General features: G+C 61.6%; 2 protein-coding genes across 2 annotated transcripts in view; both read left to right on the plus strand.

Annotated features, from left to right (window-relative positions):
• Window positions 1-14717, plus strand: part of ATF6 (activating transcription factor 6) — a 28627-nt gene that overhangs the window by 8489 nt on the left and 5421 nt on the right. Inside the window, exons 10-14 of the mRNA XM_055121404.1 lie at window positions 103-234; window positions 1452-1565; window positions 1705-1804; window positions 2048-2115; window positions 3199-3310. Coding sequence (XP_054977379.1) covers window positions 103-234; window positions 1452-1565; window positions 1705-1804; window positions 2048-2115; window positions 3199-3310 — 526 coding nt within the window. The remainder of the gene's footprint in view (window positions 1-102; window positions 235-1451; window positions 1566-1704; window positions 1805-2047; window positions 2116-3198; window positions 3311-14717) is intronic.
• LOC101557896 (proteasome activator complex subunit 3-like) lies at window positions 10681-12337 on the plus strand. Its single transcript, XM_055121408.1, has one exon. The coding sequence runs from the start codon at window positions 11606-11608 to the stop codon at window positions 12335-12337; it is 732 nt and encodes a 243-aa protein (XP_054977383.1). The 5' UTR covers window positions 10681-11605.

Genomic DNA, 14717 nt, shown 5'->3' on the forward strand with positions numbered 1-14717 from the left:
GCTCCCCTGCAGACCGGGCAGGCGGGGGGGGGGGGGCGCTCCTGGGGCTGCTCCCGGGGCCCTACCCCGCCCCTCCAGCCCACGTCCCCCCTCTCTCCTCAGCGTGCTGGAGTCCGAGTCCAGAAGGTCCAGTCCTCTGGGCAGCCCCGCCGGTCAGAGGCGGCACCTTCTAGAATTCTCCTCCAAGGAGGCGCCGGAATCATCAGACGGGGCCATCCAGAAAAACCGCTACAGGTCAGCGGCTGCGAGTCCCGCGCGCCGACCCGCAGGCAGGAGGCTGGTGCCAGGCACCCCCAGTGGGGTCGCGGGTGCCCCTTGTCTGAAGGGTCCCGACTGCCCCCTGGGAGCGCCGGCTCCGGCGCCGTTTCTGCTGCGCAGTGTCTCCAGCTTCCTCCGGCCGTGGTCCCAGTCCTGCACTGGGGCACCTGTCCAGCCCTTGTTTGTGATGGTGACGCCGTATTTCTTTTTTTTTTTAAACTAAAAGAAAATTTTTATTTTATTGGATCACGGTGAGAGAGACCATTGCCAAACTGTTCATGATTGGGTCTCAGTCGTGAAACGATCCAGCCCCTGTCCCCCTCCAGGTCACCTTCCCTGCCACCACTGCCCTGATTCCCCCCAGCCATCCCCAGCCGCCTCCATGGCAGGCTATTCCTTTTCCGGTGAGAACGTTTTTCTGACGCAGCTCCTGACGCTTTGACAGGCAGCCCGAGGCAGAGCGGCTGCAGTGTCCGTGGTGCCCCTTCTCCCCAGCCCAGCCCCGCCCAGCCCCATCTGAGCGATCCCTTGTAGTCTGCAGTAGAGAGAAGCACTTGCATGAAATACAGTTTCTAGAACATTCTGTGATCTAGTGGACAGTGATACCAGATATTTTTTTTTTCTTTTTTTGGCTTTTTTGGCCACACCTGTCGATGCTGAGGGCTGCCTCCTGACTCTGCGCTCAGGAATCACTCCTGGCGGTGCTTGGGGGGGGCTACCTGGGATGCTGGGAATCAAACCTGGGTCGGCCGCGTGCAGGGCAAACACCCTCCCCGCTGTGCTATCGCTCCAGCCCTGCCGGATGTTTTCTGAGCTGCCTTCTTTGCTGTTGTTATTTTGGCTCTGTGCTCAGAGGTCACTCCTGGCGCGGCCTTCTGGAGACGCAGTTCCCAGCGCCAACGTTTTATCTGTGTCACTTGGAGCTGATGGAGCGCGGTGCCCCGGTGGCACCCGGTCCCAGCACTGGCCTGGCACGCGGGGTACCCTGCTGGCGGCTGAGGGAGCGTCGGTCCCCTCTGCCCGGCTGTCTGCGCCACGCGCTGTGGCTTCCCTTCTGGGGTGCCTGTGGCCGGCGGCCACATGTCCAGGGTGCGTCCCGGCCATGAGACCCCCGGGAACTCGGGCGGGTCTGGGCCTGGGCTCTGTCCCCGAGCGCCTCCAGGCCGGTGACCCCGCTGCCGTGACTGTCGCAGGCCCGAGCGCGCCATGTCGGACAACAAGGCCCTGATGGTACTCAGCGAGGAGCCGCTGCTCTACATCCCGCCGCCCCCCTGCCAGCCCCTTGTCAACATCACCGAGTCGCTCAGGTGAGGGCGGGGCCGCTCCTCTCCCCTGCCCTCGGAAGCGGTTTGCCCCCTCCTGCGTGTCACCCCCCCTGGAGGCGCTGTCCATCCGAAGACGGGGTGCCCTGCCCGCGCCCACCCTCTCCCGCCTCTCTCCCTGCAGGCTGAACCACGAGCTGCGGGGCTGGGTGCACCGGCACGAGGTGGAGAGGACCAAGTCACGGAGGACGGCGGGCCACCTGCACAAGGGCCGCGTCCTGCAGGTGCCAACGGGCGTTGGCTCCTCCCGCCCCGCCCGGCGGGCCCCAGGGTGCCAGGCCCTTGCCCGGGCATGTGGGTGCAGAGCCCGTCCCTCCCCTCCCCTGCATGGCGGCTGCAGGATGCTTTGGGGTTCACGTTCCCTTCTGGGGTGGTTCTCTCCACTGGGACACGCCCCCGACGCCCAGGCTCTGCCCTGACGGCTCCGCTGGGAGTGCTCAATGCTCACGCGGCGCGTCTCCCCGCAGGGCGCCCTGGAGCCGGGCTCGGGGTCGCAGCTCATGGCCGTGCAGTACACGGAGCCCAGCACCCTCAGGTGAGGACGAGTTCCCGGCGCCCCGCCTGAGCCTGGGACGGCTCCAAGGGCCGGGAGTCGCCCCAGTCGGGTCACGGCCCTCGTCACCCACGGCCACCGCCGCCTGCCTGGTGCTTGTAGGCTGGGTCTGTTGCGAGCGTGAGACTGACAGGTGGCCCGACGGGAGCCCGCACCTGCTGGAGGCGGGCAGGGCCGGGGGGCGGGCAGGGCCGAGGGGCCGGCAGGGCCTGCAGTGCTCGGGTGCGAGCTGTCTCGGGGTAAAAGCGTGGGGAGCCTCGTCAGAGCAGCCCGGCAGGCTGACAGTGCCGTGTGGAGGGGACAGTGACTGGCTGGGCCTGAGCCCGGGAACGGCAGGGCAGGCCAGGGCTGCTCCTGGCGACAGGTATGGCCCTGTGCCTCCAGGCCACACAGAGCGGCTGACCCTCAGACTGCGTGGTCATCGGGCCCGGGAGCACAGGGCTGTTGGCAGGGACGCGCGGGGCCCAGGGCTGGCACATGAGGAGCCCCCCCGCCCCCGGAAGCCTCTGTGTGGGTGAGACTTGCAGAGCACTGGAGGGTCGGGTGCACGGCAGGATGGGGGCCGGAGCGAGTGTCGGGGTGCTAGACTGAGCGTTAGGGTGCTGAAGTGACCATGAGGGTGCAAGAGTGAGATTAGGGTTCTAGAGTGTCAGGGTGCTAGAGCGAGCATCAGGGTTCTAGAGTGTTGGGGTGCTAGAGTGAGCGTCGGGGTGCTAGAGCGAGCGTTGGGGTGCTAGAGCGAGCGTCGGGGTTCTACAGTGTCGGGGTGCTAGAGCGAGTGTCGGGGTTCTAGAGCGTTGGGGTGCTAGAGCGAGTGTCTGGATGTTAAAGCGAGTGTCGGGGTGCTAGGGTGAGTATTGGGATGCTAGTGTGAGTGTCAGAGTGTGAAAGCGAGTGCCGGGGTGCGAGAGTAAGCATCGGGGTGAGGGGCAGCCGCACCCCACGAGAGGTGACCTGGAACGTCAGAGCGTTTCTGCCAGAACGGTGCCATGGCCGGGCCCAGGCTCAGGCTTGCTGCGGGGTCCGTGGCTGAGTCCACTCACCCTGCTGCCCCCCCCCCCCCAGGAACCCCGGGAGCGAGCTGCAGGTGTACTACGCGTCCCCCAGGAGCTACCAGGACTTCTTTGAAGCCATTCGCAGGAGGGGCGACACCTTCTACGTTGTGTCGTTCCGAAGGGTGAGTCCCAGCTGCGGGGACGCCCGGGGCCACTTGTGGGGCCCAGGCCTGAGCCCTGCGGGGTCCCTGGGGGGACGCTGGGCGGGCTGACCCGCGCACCCCTCCCAGGCATCAGCTCCTGGGAGGGGGCCGATCCCCGGCTCTGTGGGTGCCCTGTTCCCCCTGTCCTTCCCGTGGGGGTGAGAGGCGTGTCCTGGGACGCCGGGGCCGTGTCAGCACGGCTGTGCGGTCGGGGGCCGCATGGAGACCCGGGTCACGGGTGCCAACGCCTTGTCCTGGCTGCTTCCCTTGCCCGAGGTCGGGCCCTGCGGTCGCTCAGGAGCTGGGACCTGGACCCCAGAGCACCAGGGGACAGGACACCTCCGTCCCCGGCCCGCGCAGGGTGTTGGGAAGGCCCCGGAGCTGGTGGCGCGCTGACCGTGTGGGGCGCAGGGCCCGGTTGGGCCCCCGGGATCAGAGCTGGGAGGAGGCTGACGGGGACACCGAGTGTGGGGGCCCAGGACTGGCCGGGTTCGAGGAGTGCCCAGCACTCGGTGAGGTCTCGGCAGGCGGGGAGGGCGCCAGTGGCCAGGCCCAGGACAGTCACGTGAGCAGGACACGCAGGCGCCCCTTGGGCATGTGGCCTGGGCGGGAGAGACGTTCCCTCCCCTCCACGTCTGACCTTGCGCCAGTCTCTCGGCGGGGACGGAACGTGGACGAGAGGCCGGGGCCGAGAGATGGGCGGCGGGAGGCGCCCCGGGTGCAGCACAGGAGGCAGCCCCGGCGGGCAGTGTCCTCAGGAGCAGAGAGGCCGTGACGGCTCCGTCTGTCCCTGCGCTGTTCTGTCATCTGTGTCACCTGGCCGGCCTCAGAGGGCCACGGGTTGGCCCAGAGCAGAGCAGAGCACGTCCCTGCGCACCCACCGGCACCCGTCGCTCTGTCCTCGCCCTGCTGGCCAGGTCCGTGTCCGCCGGAGGGCGACCCGCTTCCTCCACAACCTGATTTGGGTCTTCTGGAATTCTTGTAGAACTAGGAAAATATTGTCTGTTAAATCCAGCCGTCTGGAGGGGGTGTCACCGAAAAATGGGCAGCAGGAGAACATTCCGGAACATTCCCATGTGTGTGGTGTGTGTGTGTGTGTGTGTGTGTGTGTGTGTGCGCGCGCACACGCGCACGTACACGTACACCTGTGTCTCTGTGTGAGTGTCTCTGTGTATATCTCTGGGTAAATGTGTGTCTCTGTATAAGTGCACTTCTGTATGTATATGTGCATATCTCTGTATATGTGTGTTTCCAGGAATGTATGTGTGTGTGTGCGTGTCTCTGTATATGAGTGTGTCTCTGGGTAAGTATGTGTCTCTGTATATGTACACCTCTGTGAGTGTGTATGTGCGTGTGTCTGTATATTGTGTCTCTGGGAGTATGTGTGTGTGTGCATGCATGCGTGCATGTCTCTGTATATGCGTGTCTCTGGGAATGTGTGTGCGCGTGCGTGCTCGCCTATGTGTATCTGTGTGTGCATGTCTGTGTGTCTCTGGGTAAGTGCGTGTCTCTGTATATATGTGCACCTCTGTGTGTGTGTGCATATCTCTGTATATATGTGTCTCTGGGCCTGTGTGTGTGTGAGATAAGGACAGGGAGCACACAGGCACACAGCTGGGGAACGGCTGTGGTCTCTCGGCGACACTCAGGCTTGGCGCTCGTGCTTTATTTCTGACAGATGTTTTAAGGGAAACAAATCATTGTTTGTTCCTCATCAGTATTAATGTTTTTCTGTTTAAGACAAAGTGTGGAGAAAGTGGAAAAACGATTTTATTTGCAGCAGGACTAGAGGAACGGGGCGAGGGGATTGAAACCAGACGGGGATGTATTTCACAGACCCACAGCTGGGGCCCCTGCCGTTAAACACAGCGGGCGGCCTGCCAGAGGAGCTCAGCCCTGGAGTGGCCCTCCGTGGGGTCAGGTTGCAGGGGGGAGAGAGAGAGGGGGAGAGAGGGAGGGAGGGGGAGAGAGAGAGGGGGAGAGAGGGAGGGAGGGGGAGAGAGAGAGGGAGAGAGAGAGAGGGAGAATTGTGTGTGTGTATTGGGGGAGTCTGGGTCTGTTCGTGTACGTCAATGTGTGTGTCTGTGTGTCCGTGCATTTGTGTGTGTCTTGCATGTGTGTCTGTATGCGTCTGTGCATCTGCGTTTGTGTGTGTCTGTTTGTGTGAGCGTCTGTGTGTGTCTGTGCGTCTGCTTGTGTGTCTGTGTGTATGTCTGCGCATCTGTGTATGTCTGTGTGCGCATCTATGTGTGTGTTCATGCATCTGTGTGTGCCTGTGTGTGTGTCTGTGTGTGTGTCCGTGTGTGCATCTGTGTGTGTCTGTGTGTCCGTGCGTCTGTGTGTGCATGTCTGTGTGTGTCTGTGCATTTCTGTGTGTGTTCATGCATCTGTGTGTGTCTGTGTTTGTGTGTGCATCTGTGTGTGTCTGTGTGTGCGTCTGTGCATCTGTGTGTGTGTCTGTGTGTCCGTGCATCTGTGTGTCTGTGTTTATGTGTCTGTGTTTGTGTGCATGTCTGTGCATCTGTGTGTGTGTTCTTGTGTGCATCTGTGTGTGTCTGTGTCCGTGTTGTGCATCCGTCCCTGTGTGAGAACATGTGTTTCCTGAGGGGGCGGGGCCTGCCCCAGGGGCTTTCAACCCTCGCACCCGCCCTTCTCGCACTGCCCCTCCAGATCGCCCATGCGTGTCCAGTGAGCCGGGTCGTCCAGGGAACTTGTCCCCTCACGTCCTCGGGTCCGAAGCGCTGATGGCCTCAGCGCTGTGTCGCGACTCACCCGGGAGTGGACAGGAGTGGACGGGGTGCCAGCGGGCAGGCGGCCTTTGTTACTCAGTGTCCGGGCCTTTTCTCTCCTGATCCCAGGTTTTATGGGAAATTCGAGAACTTTCCTTTGGGGAAGCCGGAGCCTGGGGGCGGGTCCGCCCGGCAGTTCCCTTTGAAGCTCCCTAGAGGCCGTCAGTCCTTCCTCTGAGATGTGCTTGCAGTTAGCGGCTGGGCAGCACTGGGGGGAGCCCCGCGGTGTAGACGGAGAGGGGGAAGCCCGTTGGAGGGGGACTGTGGGTGCCGCTGAGAGTGGGGACGGGGTCTGCTGACCATTGCAAGACCCCGCTGGGGGGAGGAAGTGGCCAGGGCTTCCTGCCCAGCCGGTCCCCGACCTCTCGGGTCGCCTTTCTCGAGAGACCTTCTCTCGGCTCCATCTGGGCTCGCGGGAGCCCGCCAGAGCCTCACCCCCTCACCAGTGAATCCTTCCTGGTGAAATACAAGACGGGCCGTGCAGATAACAGAGCTGGCCCGGGCGGGGCTGTTTGGGGTTGGCTGTGGGCATTCTTGGCCGCAGGCCGGACGCCCCAGAGTGGCGCTTCCTTCTAGGCCAGTGGGGGGGTGGGCCCCGGGCTCTCCCGCTTAGCCACGCCTGACCCCGTCACCCCCCCGCCTCCCCCAGCTGGGCAGCAGTGCCCCAATCCCCATGGTTCTCTCAGACCTCCCCGGACGGGGTGGGGGGGGAAGGGAGGGTCTCCTGAGCCTGGTGTTTGGGTTTGGTGATGTCAGAAATGACATCAGCCGTTTCCCTGAAGGTCCGCTTGATTCACTTTCCGGAAAGGTTTATTTATTTTTGGTGACGGGGCCACACCAGTGATGCTCAGGGCAGACTCCTGGCTCTGTGCTCACCCCTAGTGGGGGTCTGGGGCCAGGTGGGGGGGCCGAGGGTCAAATCCTGGTCAGCTGCGGGCCAGGCCAGCACCTTACCCTCTCAACCATCTCTGCGGTCCCTCAAGGGAACATTGATTCAGTGTTTCAGCCTCGGCCATCTCCAGCCGCCCACCCGGCGGGCTCTCCAGGAAAGTTGGACTCAGGGCAGGAGGGGGGCCCCGGCAGAGACTGGGGGTGCGGCAGGCTGCCCCGTGGGGGCCTGCTCAGGGCTGCGCCACGGCTGCCTGGCCCGCATGGCCCCTTGCTTTGAGGGGATCAGGGCTGTGCAGGTGTGTCAGGGACATCCCGCCAGCTGCCTCTCAGCCCCCTGCAGTGTAGACGCTGAGCCTGCCTTGGAGTCAGCGGGTGCTGGACCTAGTGTTTGTTTCCAAGCATCGTGCTTGCTGCACCCCTGCCAATCTCAGAGATGAAGCCAAGCAGGGCAGGGGTCCCTTCTACTGACCGTGCCCCCCACCCCATCTCAGGGTGCCCAGGACAGGCAGGTGGCTGGCGGTCAGGGCGTCTGCACACGGCAGAGGGTGGGCTGAGAAGGGCATCCCGGAAGCCAGGAAGAAAATGTTACAGATGCATCCAGTAACCCCGTGAAACTCGGAAGAGTGATGTTTTTCAGATTAGGTCTCAAAGTCCAGAAACTTGTTTAAGTCCCTTAAAAAAGGCGGTGATTGCAAAACCGTATCCTTGCCTCTCGGTTATAATTAGGTGGAAAGTTTCGGGAGTGACGCGCCCTCGTAGAAATAAACCCCATAATAACACGTTTGCAGAACTTTCCCCCCTGCCCCGCTGCTAGATCATGGAAAGCTCGCGTATCTTCGGATTTCATTTTTCCATGCATTCAGCAGATGTTTGTTCAAGAGCTATTTAATGAATGTTGTCCGCATGCCAGGAGCCGGGCGTGCAGGCGTGGGGGTGGGGTGTGAGGGCGTGTGTGGGATGGGGGGGTTCAGAGAGGGTAGCACAGGAGCTGGGGCTCCAGCGCGAGGGTGCAGGGGTCCCGGGAGGGGGCGAGGGGACAGAAGCCTCAGCTCAGGCTTGGGGCTGACAGATGTGCGACGTCCGAGCACCGCCACGATTAATTCCTGAGTGCAGAGCCAGGAGGAACCCCTGAGCATCGCTGGGTGTGACCAAAAAAAAAACAACAGAGAAGGCCGGGACTGGAGGGCTGAGCATGGACAGTGCAGGGAGGACCCCCACCCCGCTTGCAGGGTGCCCCCGACCTGACCGGCAGCATTGCAGAAACACCTGTCAGTCCGGCCCAGCCCGGATGCCCAGGCCCTGCCCACAGCGGCGCTGACCAGCTTGGGGTTCCTGGGGACAGTGTGACAGCCCAGCCGCCGTGTCCCAGCTCCTGGAGGCCCATGTCTCTATGATCAGGCTCTTCCGGAAGTGGCATCTGAGACCCCTCCCTCTGTTTCTGCGCTCCTGCCCCTTAAGCCCTCTCTGGTCCTCATGGGAAAGACCAGCTGGAGCATCTCTGTCAATGAGGGAGAGAGGGAGGGTTCTGGGGCCACCAATCAGAGCGCGTGTGCCCTTATAAGGCCCTGCCGCTCGTTGAATATGCACGTATGCAAATACGGGCTTGTAGGATAGCCAGTGGGATCGTGCGGGCCCCACTAGGGGTGGGTGCTAAGGGGTCGGAATAGGGCCTTATGCTAATGAGGGTCTGTAGGACAGCCAATAGGATTGTTTTGATTTCTCTGGCCCCTCCCCTCTTCATTTCCTCTGTCAGATGCGCAGGGCCCTGGCAGGCTTCGCGCCCGCAGTAGGGACAGCACAGTTTGTCCACCTCCTGCGTTTTCTTTACTACGAATAAGATATCTGTGAGCGGGGCTGGAGTGATAGCACAGCGGGTAGGGCGTTTGCCTTGCACGCGGCCGACCCGGGTTCGATTCCCAGCATCCCATATGGTCCCCCAGCACCACCAGGGGTAATTCCTGAGTGTAGAGCCAGGAGTAACCCCTGTGCATCATTGGGTGTGACCTGAAAAGCAAAAAAAAAAGATAGCCGTGAGCTTTTCTCCACACTTTTTTTTTTTTTTGCGTCACAGCTGGCAGTGCTCAAGGGACCCTATGGGATGCCGGGGATCGAACCCGGGTCAGCTGTGTGCAAGGCAAACATCCTGCTTGCTGGACTGTAGCTCCGACCCCTCGCTGCACATATTTTGGGAGAGACATGTGTTTGCATTTCTCGTAGAATGTGGGGTGGTGGGCATCTGTTATGTGTCTTGTGCTTTTAATCTGTACCTGATACTTGAGTATCTTTTGTGGCTTATTTGCCTTCCATAAATCTTCTTTGTCAAAGTTTAAGGTCAGTTTAAGCCTTTTGCCTGTGTTTCATTGGGCTTGTTTTCTTGCAGTTGGTTAGAAAGTCTAACGTAGCCTATGTATAAGCCCCTTAATGGGTAATTTGGAGATGTTTTCTTCAAGCCCGTTGCTTGTCTTCTCGTTAATGTCTTTGCAGGAGTAGAAAGTCCTGGTTTTGTTGAAGTCCAGTTTATCAGCTTGTTGTTGTTGTTATTTGGGGCACAAGTGTTCCCGCTCTTCCTGGCTCTGCTTGGGAGTTACCCCTGGTAGCTCTCCGAAGACTGTACCTGGGTGCAGGGGATCAAACCTGGATGGGCCGCAGGCCGGGCCTGCACCGTCTCCCGAGAGAGCGTTACTCAAAGCCAGCGTCTGAAGATTTCCTCAAAGTTGTCTTGTACACGTTGGCTAGCTTGCAGTTTAGCCTGTAGACCTCGGACTGTTGTGGAGTGAGTTTCTGTGCAGGGACAGGTCCCAGGTCGTGGCTGGGCCTGGCTCTCCCCGGTGTGGAGGGAGGGTCGTGTGCTGGTACGAAGGCCGCCCCTGCCCTTCCCTCGCCTGCTGGTCCCGCTCATGCTTCTCCTTAACGCCCCCAAATTGCTATTCACGAGCTCTGAACCATGACGTGCGGGGAGGGGAATGACAGCAGACGCGTGACGGGCAGGGGCGCACAGAATCTGTCCCCTCTCCACTGCTGCCCGGTGCTTCTCAGTTTGGGACGTGGCCCGTGACACCAGCCGGCGTGCAGCCGACGGGGCCGTGCGTGCCTGTTTGTGATGTGCGCTTAGGAGAGGCCCCCGATGAGGAGCCAGCGGTTGAAGCCAGAAGAGGGAGTTTCTTCAGCGTGGGGGGCGCTTGCTGGCCGCCCTGTTAAACTGGGAACTCCCGATCGGTGCCTCGAAGACTAATGGGAAGACGTGGCCCGAGCCCAGGGCTCAGGTTCTGTTGCATGGACACTCCCTGCTCCGTGGAGCCCGGCCCTGCCCCGGGGTCTGTTGGCACAGACTGTCCTTCAGCTGCGTTGCTTGCTCAGCCTCCTCTTCCCTCAGCCTCGCTGGGTCCGCTGAGAGTTTGCAGTGTTGCCAAGGAAAGCAAACCTCGCACCGGTCAGAGGCCTGGAGTCTAGTGGGAGCGTCGCCCACCTCGTTGCATCCGCTGCTGCCTCCCCGCCCTGGGCTCTGGGGACCCAGCCTCCATGCCGAGCACACCCACTTCCTCTGGGAAGGAGAAGGCGCTTCCAGGAAAGAGCTTTCTGGAAGCTCAAAGAGGAGGAGGAGGAGGAGGAGGAGGAGGAGGAGGAGGAGGAGGAAGAAGCTTCTTACACAGAGGGCAAGAGATGAAGAGCCTCCCAGGACTTTCCCAGGACCCTAGGAGAAGAGCTGCTGGAAAGCAGAGAAGGTTCTGGAAGTGAAAGGACTCTGCTTCAGAAGTTGGAGCTCGGGTTGGAGCGATAGCACGGTCAAGAGGGCACTTGCCTTGCATGCAGCCGACCGGGGTTCGATCCCCATCATCCCATGCAGTTCCCAAGCACCACAAAGGAGTAATTCCTGAGTGCAGAACCAGGAGAGAGAGCCCCCAGGCATTGCCCAGTGTGGCCCCCAAACAAAAGAAGCTTGAAAATAAGCCTGCAGGAGAAATCAGAAATAGGAGAGCCCGGAGCACAGTTGATCCCTCTGGGGATGGAGGATGCCTCGGGGCCCAGACCCGGCCTTCAGCTCCTGGTGGCCCCCAAGCACAGAGCCTGGAATGAGGCGGCTCCTGGCACAAACAGAAAAAAAGAGAGAGATCTCTGCGTAGTTGATAGGAGGCGTTAGTAGGGTGCTTTGCTTGTTCATTAAGTATCTGTCGCCGTCTAGGAAACAAACGCACTTATGGAAGCCTCGATGACCGTGGTTTGGATGGACCTGCCCCTTCTAGCGGGCGCTCTTACTTTGAGAAGGAACTTCTCTTCCGCCCTGACCTGCAGTTTTCGAGTCCGCGTAGACCTAGAAGCACCTTCTCCCAAGCTGGGGCCCAAGCTTGGATACCCCTAGGCCCCCCACGCCCCCCAGGGGACCTGCAGGCGGTTGTGCAGCCTCCGGCCAGCAGGGGGTGGAGCGCGGGACCCTGCAGGCTGCTGTGCAGCCTCCGGCCGGCAGGGGACGCAGTGCAGGCCCCGCCCGGCGCGCAACGTCACTTCCTGGGCGGGTTCTGTTGGGAGTTGGCGGCGGCCACGTGCGCGCGCGGTGGGCAGTGCGTCCAGCGCGTCCAACGCTCGACGGGGCCGGGCCATGGCGGCGCCGCTGAAGCTGGAGCGGGACGTGCAGGGGAAGGTGGACTCGTTCCGGGCCCGCATCGCGCGGGAGGCCGAGGACCTGGTGTCCACCTTCTTCCCGCAGAAGCTGTCCGAGCTGGACAGCCGTGTGCAGGAGCTGCGCCTGCAGGACCTGGGCCGCATCCGCTCGGTGCCCGCGGCCCCCGCGGCCCCTGCGGGCCCCGGCCCCACCCCGGACACAGCGGGGGACGGGCCGCGCCGCGGGGAGCCGCTGGGCCCCGCGCTGCTGCCCGCCGAGGCCGCGCTGCTGGCCAGCAACCAGCACCTGGTGGCCCTCATCGAGCGCGTCAAGCCCGAGATCGAGCTGCTGCGTGAGAAGTGCAACACGGTGCGCATGTGGGTGCAGCTGCTGATCCCGCGCGTGGAGGACGGCAACAACTTCGGCGTGTCCATCCAGGAGGACACGGTGGACCAGCTGTGGACGGTGGAGAGCACGGCCGCGTCCTACCTGCGCCGCTTCTCCACCTACTACAACACGCGTGCCAAGCTGGTGTCCAAGATGGTCAAGTACCCGCAGGTGGAGGACTACCGGCGCACGGTGGCTGAGGTGGACGAGAACGAGTACCTGAGCGTGCGCCAGATCCTGCTGCACCTGCGCAACCAGTACGCCACGCTGCACGACGTCATCGTGAAGAACATCGACAAGATCAAGACCCCGCGCAGCACGCACGCCGACGAGCTGTACTGAGCGGGGGGTGGGGGGGGGGGGCGGGGTGACCCTGGGCGCTGGGCACTGGCCGGGCCAGACTAGGCCCGGCCCCACGTGGGGGGCCCGGGGTTCGGGCCCGCCCGCTGACGCCCTGCAAGCTGGGGACAAGCGCCTTCTATAACGGCCAGAGCGACTGCAGCTGCTGCTTTTTTTAAAATCGTCTCTGTTTTGTGTATTTCTTTTTTTTGCAAGATCATCGTAGGTCTGCACCTCCTTAGTAGGTGCGAATAAAACTTGGCGAGGTCACGCACCGCCCCGGCCTGAGGGTGCTTGTGTGCCAGTGTGCCCACGCGGGGCCTGGGGATGCTGGGGAGCTCTTCGGCCCCCACAGCCTGCAGGATTTCTTTGTCTGCATCTGGGGCATCGCCCCTCCCCGTCTCTTCCTGGATTATGCTGTGGACCCACCCCCACCCTGGAGGGTTCCCGCACACCCAGCAGGGGTCCTTCTTGGGCCGGCCCAGGGTTCCCACTGGCGGTGCTGCCCAGGGGAGGGGAGAGACGCATCTCCCTGGACTCCGCCAGGTACCTGAACCCTCTAAGGAATGATTTTTCCCCCCTCTCTTTTTCTTTTTAGGTCACACCCGTCTTTACTCAGGGCTGACTCCTGGCTCTGCACTCAGGAATCACTCCTGGCAGTGCTCGGCAGACCCTATGGGATGCTGGGAATTGAACCCGGGTCAGCCGCATGCAAGGCAAACGCCCTCCACACTGTGCTATCGCTCCAGCCCCAATTTTTTTTTTAATCGACTTCACATCAGTTTTCAGCACGTGTTCACTTTCAGGTGGCCAGTGTCCCCCAGAATGGCCCATTCCCATTCCCGGGGCCCCCTGGTTGGCTCACCCAGGCTCTGCAGCCCCCAACGTCCGGTTCTGTGCATCCCTTGGTCCAGTGCCCTGACGCGTTACAAAAGACAGGTGGGGCTAGAGCGATAGCACAGCGGGGAGGGCATTTGCCTTGCAGCCGGCTGACCCGGGTTCGATCCTGGCACCCCATAGCATCCCCCGAGCACCGCCAGGAATATTTCCTGAGTGCCAAGCCAGGAGTCAGCCCTGAGCATCGCCGGGTGTGACCCAAAAGGCCAAAAAAACCCAAACAACCCAACTTCGGAATGTTGCATATTTTGAAATTAATGTCATTATTTATACTTTCTGAGAAGCAGCTTCTGGCGGGGTGGGGGGTGAGGGGGGTCTTTGTGCCATTCTTTATTTAGCACGAAGCCTGGAGCACTCCTAGAGTACTGCATGCACTTGGCCGGTTGTCACCCCCACGGTTCCCGCTCACGGCCGCGTCGCTGCGTGTCAATCGTGGTGCCCGGCGGTCTCCATCCTCCCGGGGACAGGGTTCGCCACAGCCATGGCCCGCTCTGTCGTTCCCACGGGTGTCTCCTCAGAGCCCCGTGCCCTTCCGGTATCCTGTGGCTATTGCTGCCTCCTCTGCCCCCGGTTCAGAGCCGTGTCCGGTGGGGGGCTGTCCCTGCTGGTCAGGCCCCTTCCACAGTCCCCTCCCGCAGGGCGCCTGGTCCCCAGCCCACACTAGTGGGCGTCAGGGCTTCAGCCACCCGAGCCCCTGTGGCCCCCACAGCACCCCCCTTGAGATGTGTATTTTCATGCTTTAGTATCTGACGCTGGGAGGTGTGTAGAAACCCGGGTTCTCTCAAGCGCGTTAACACTCTCACTCTTTCTCTCCTTCCCCTTCCTAAAAAACCTCCAAATGAAATCTTGTTATTACTTAAACAACCAAACACCCCCCCCTCAGTTTAAAGGGAAAGAGTCCTTTGACCAGCGGACAGACTGATAGCACAGTGGGGAGGGCGCTTGCCTTGCACGCAGCCGACCCGGGTTCGATCCCCAGCGTCCCGTAGGGTCCCCGAGCACCGCCAGGAGTGATCCCTAAGTGCAGTGTCAGGAGTCAGCCCTGAGCATCGCCGGGTGGGACCCAAGAAGAAAGAACGAAAGAAACAAGTGCCCTTGCTAGGCCCCCCCACGCACACACACAAGCCTGGCTGGTGAGTGGTTTGTGCCAAGGGTGCCCTGTCTCTCTGAGGGACAGTCCCCATTAGGGGACAGTGGTGCTTGGCCGGGAATCCCTCTCGGGGCACTGGAATACAGGGGCTAGGGCACTTCCTATCACCTGGCTAATCTGGGTTCCATCCCTGGCACCCCGTATGGTCCCTGGAGTGTTGCCAGGAGTGACCCTGGAGCGCAGAGCCAGGAGGCAGCCCTGAGCACCGCCAGGTGTGGCCCTAGTGATGGACACTGCGGTGACAGCCTTTCCCTGGCCACGGTCCTGACAGCGAGAGGCAGGCGCTGAGCTGTGTGTGTTAAGTCCTGTTTACGGATGGGGGGTGTTTCTGTTTAT

The sequence above is a fragment of the Sorex araneus genome, chromosome X (assembly GCF_027595985.1).
Source record: "Sorex araneus isolate mSorAra2 chromosome X, mSorAra2.pri, whole genome shotgun sequence".
Classification (NCBI taxonomy): domain Eukaryota; kingdom Metazoa; phylum Chordata; class Mammalia; order Eulipotyphla; family Soricidae; genus Sorex; species Sorex araneus.

Excerpts from the sequence above, each read along its gene's own strand:
- LOC101557896 (XM_055121408.1), top strand. The coding sequence starts at position 11,606 with ATGGCGGCGCCGCTGAAGCTGGAGCGGGACGTGCAGGGGAAGGTGGAC.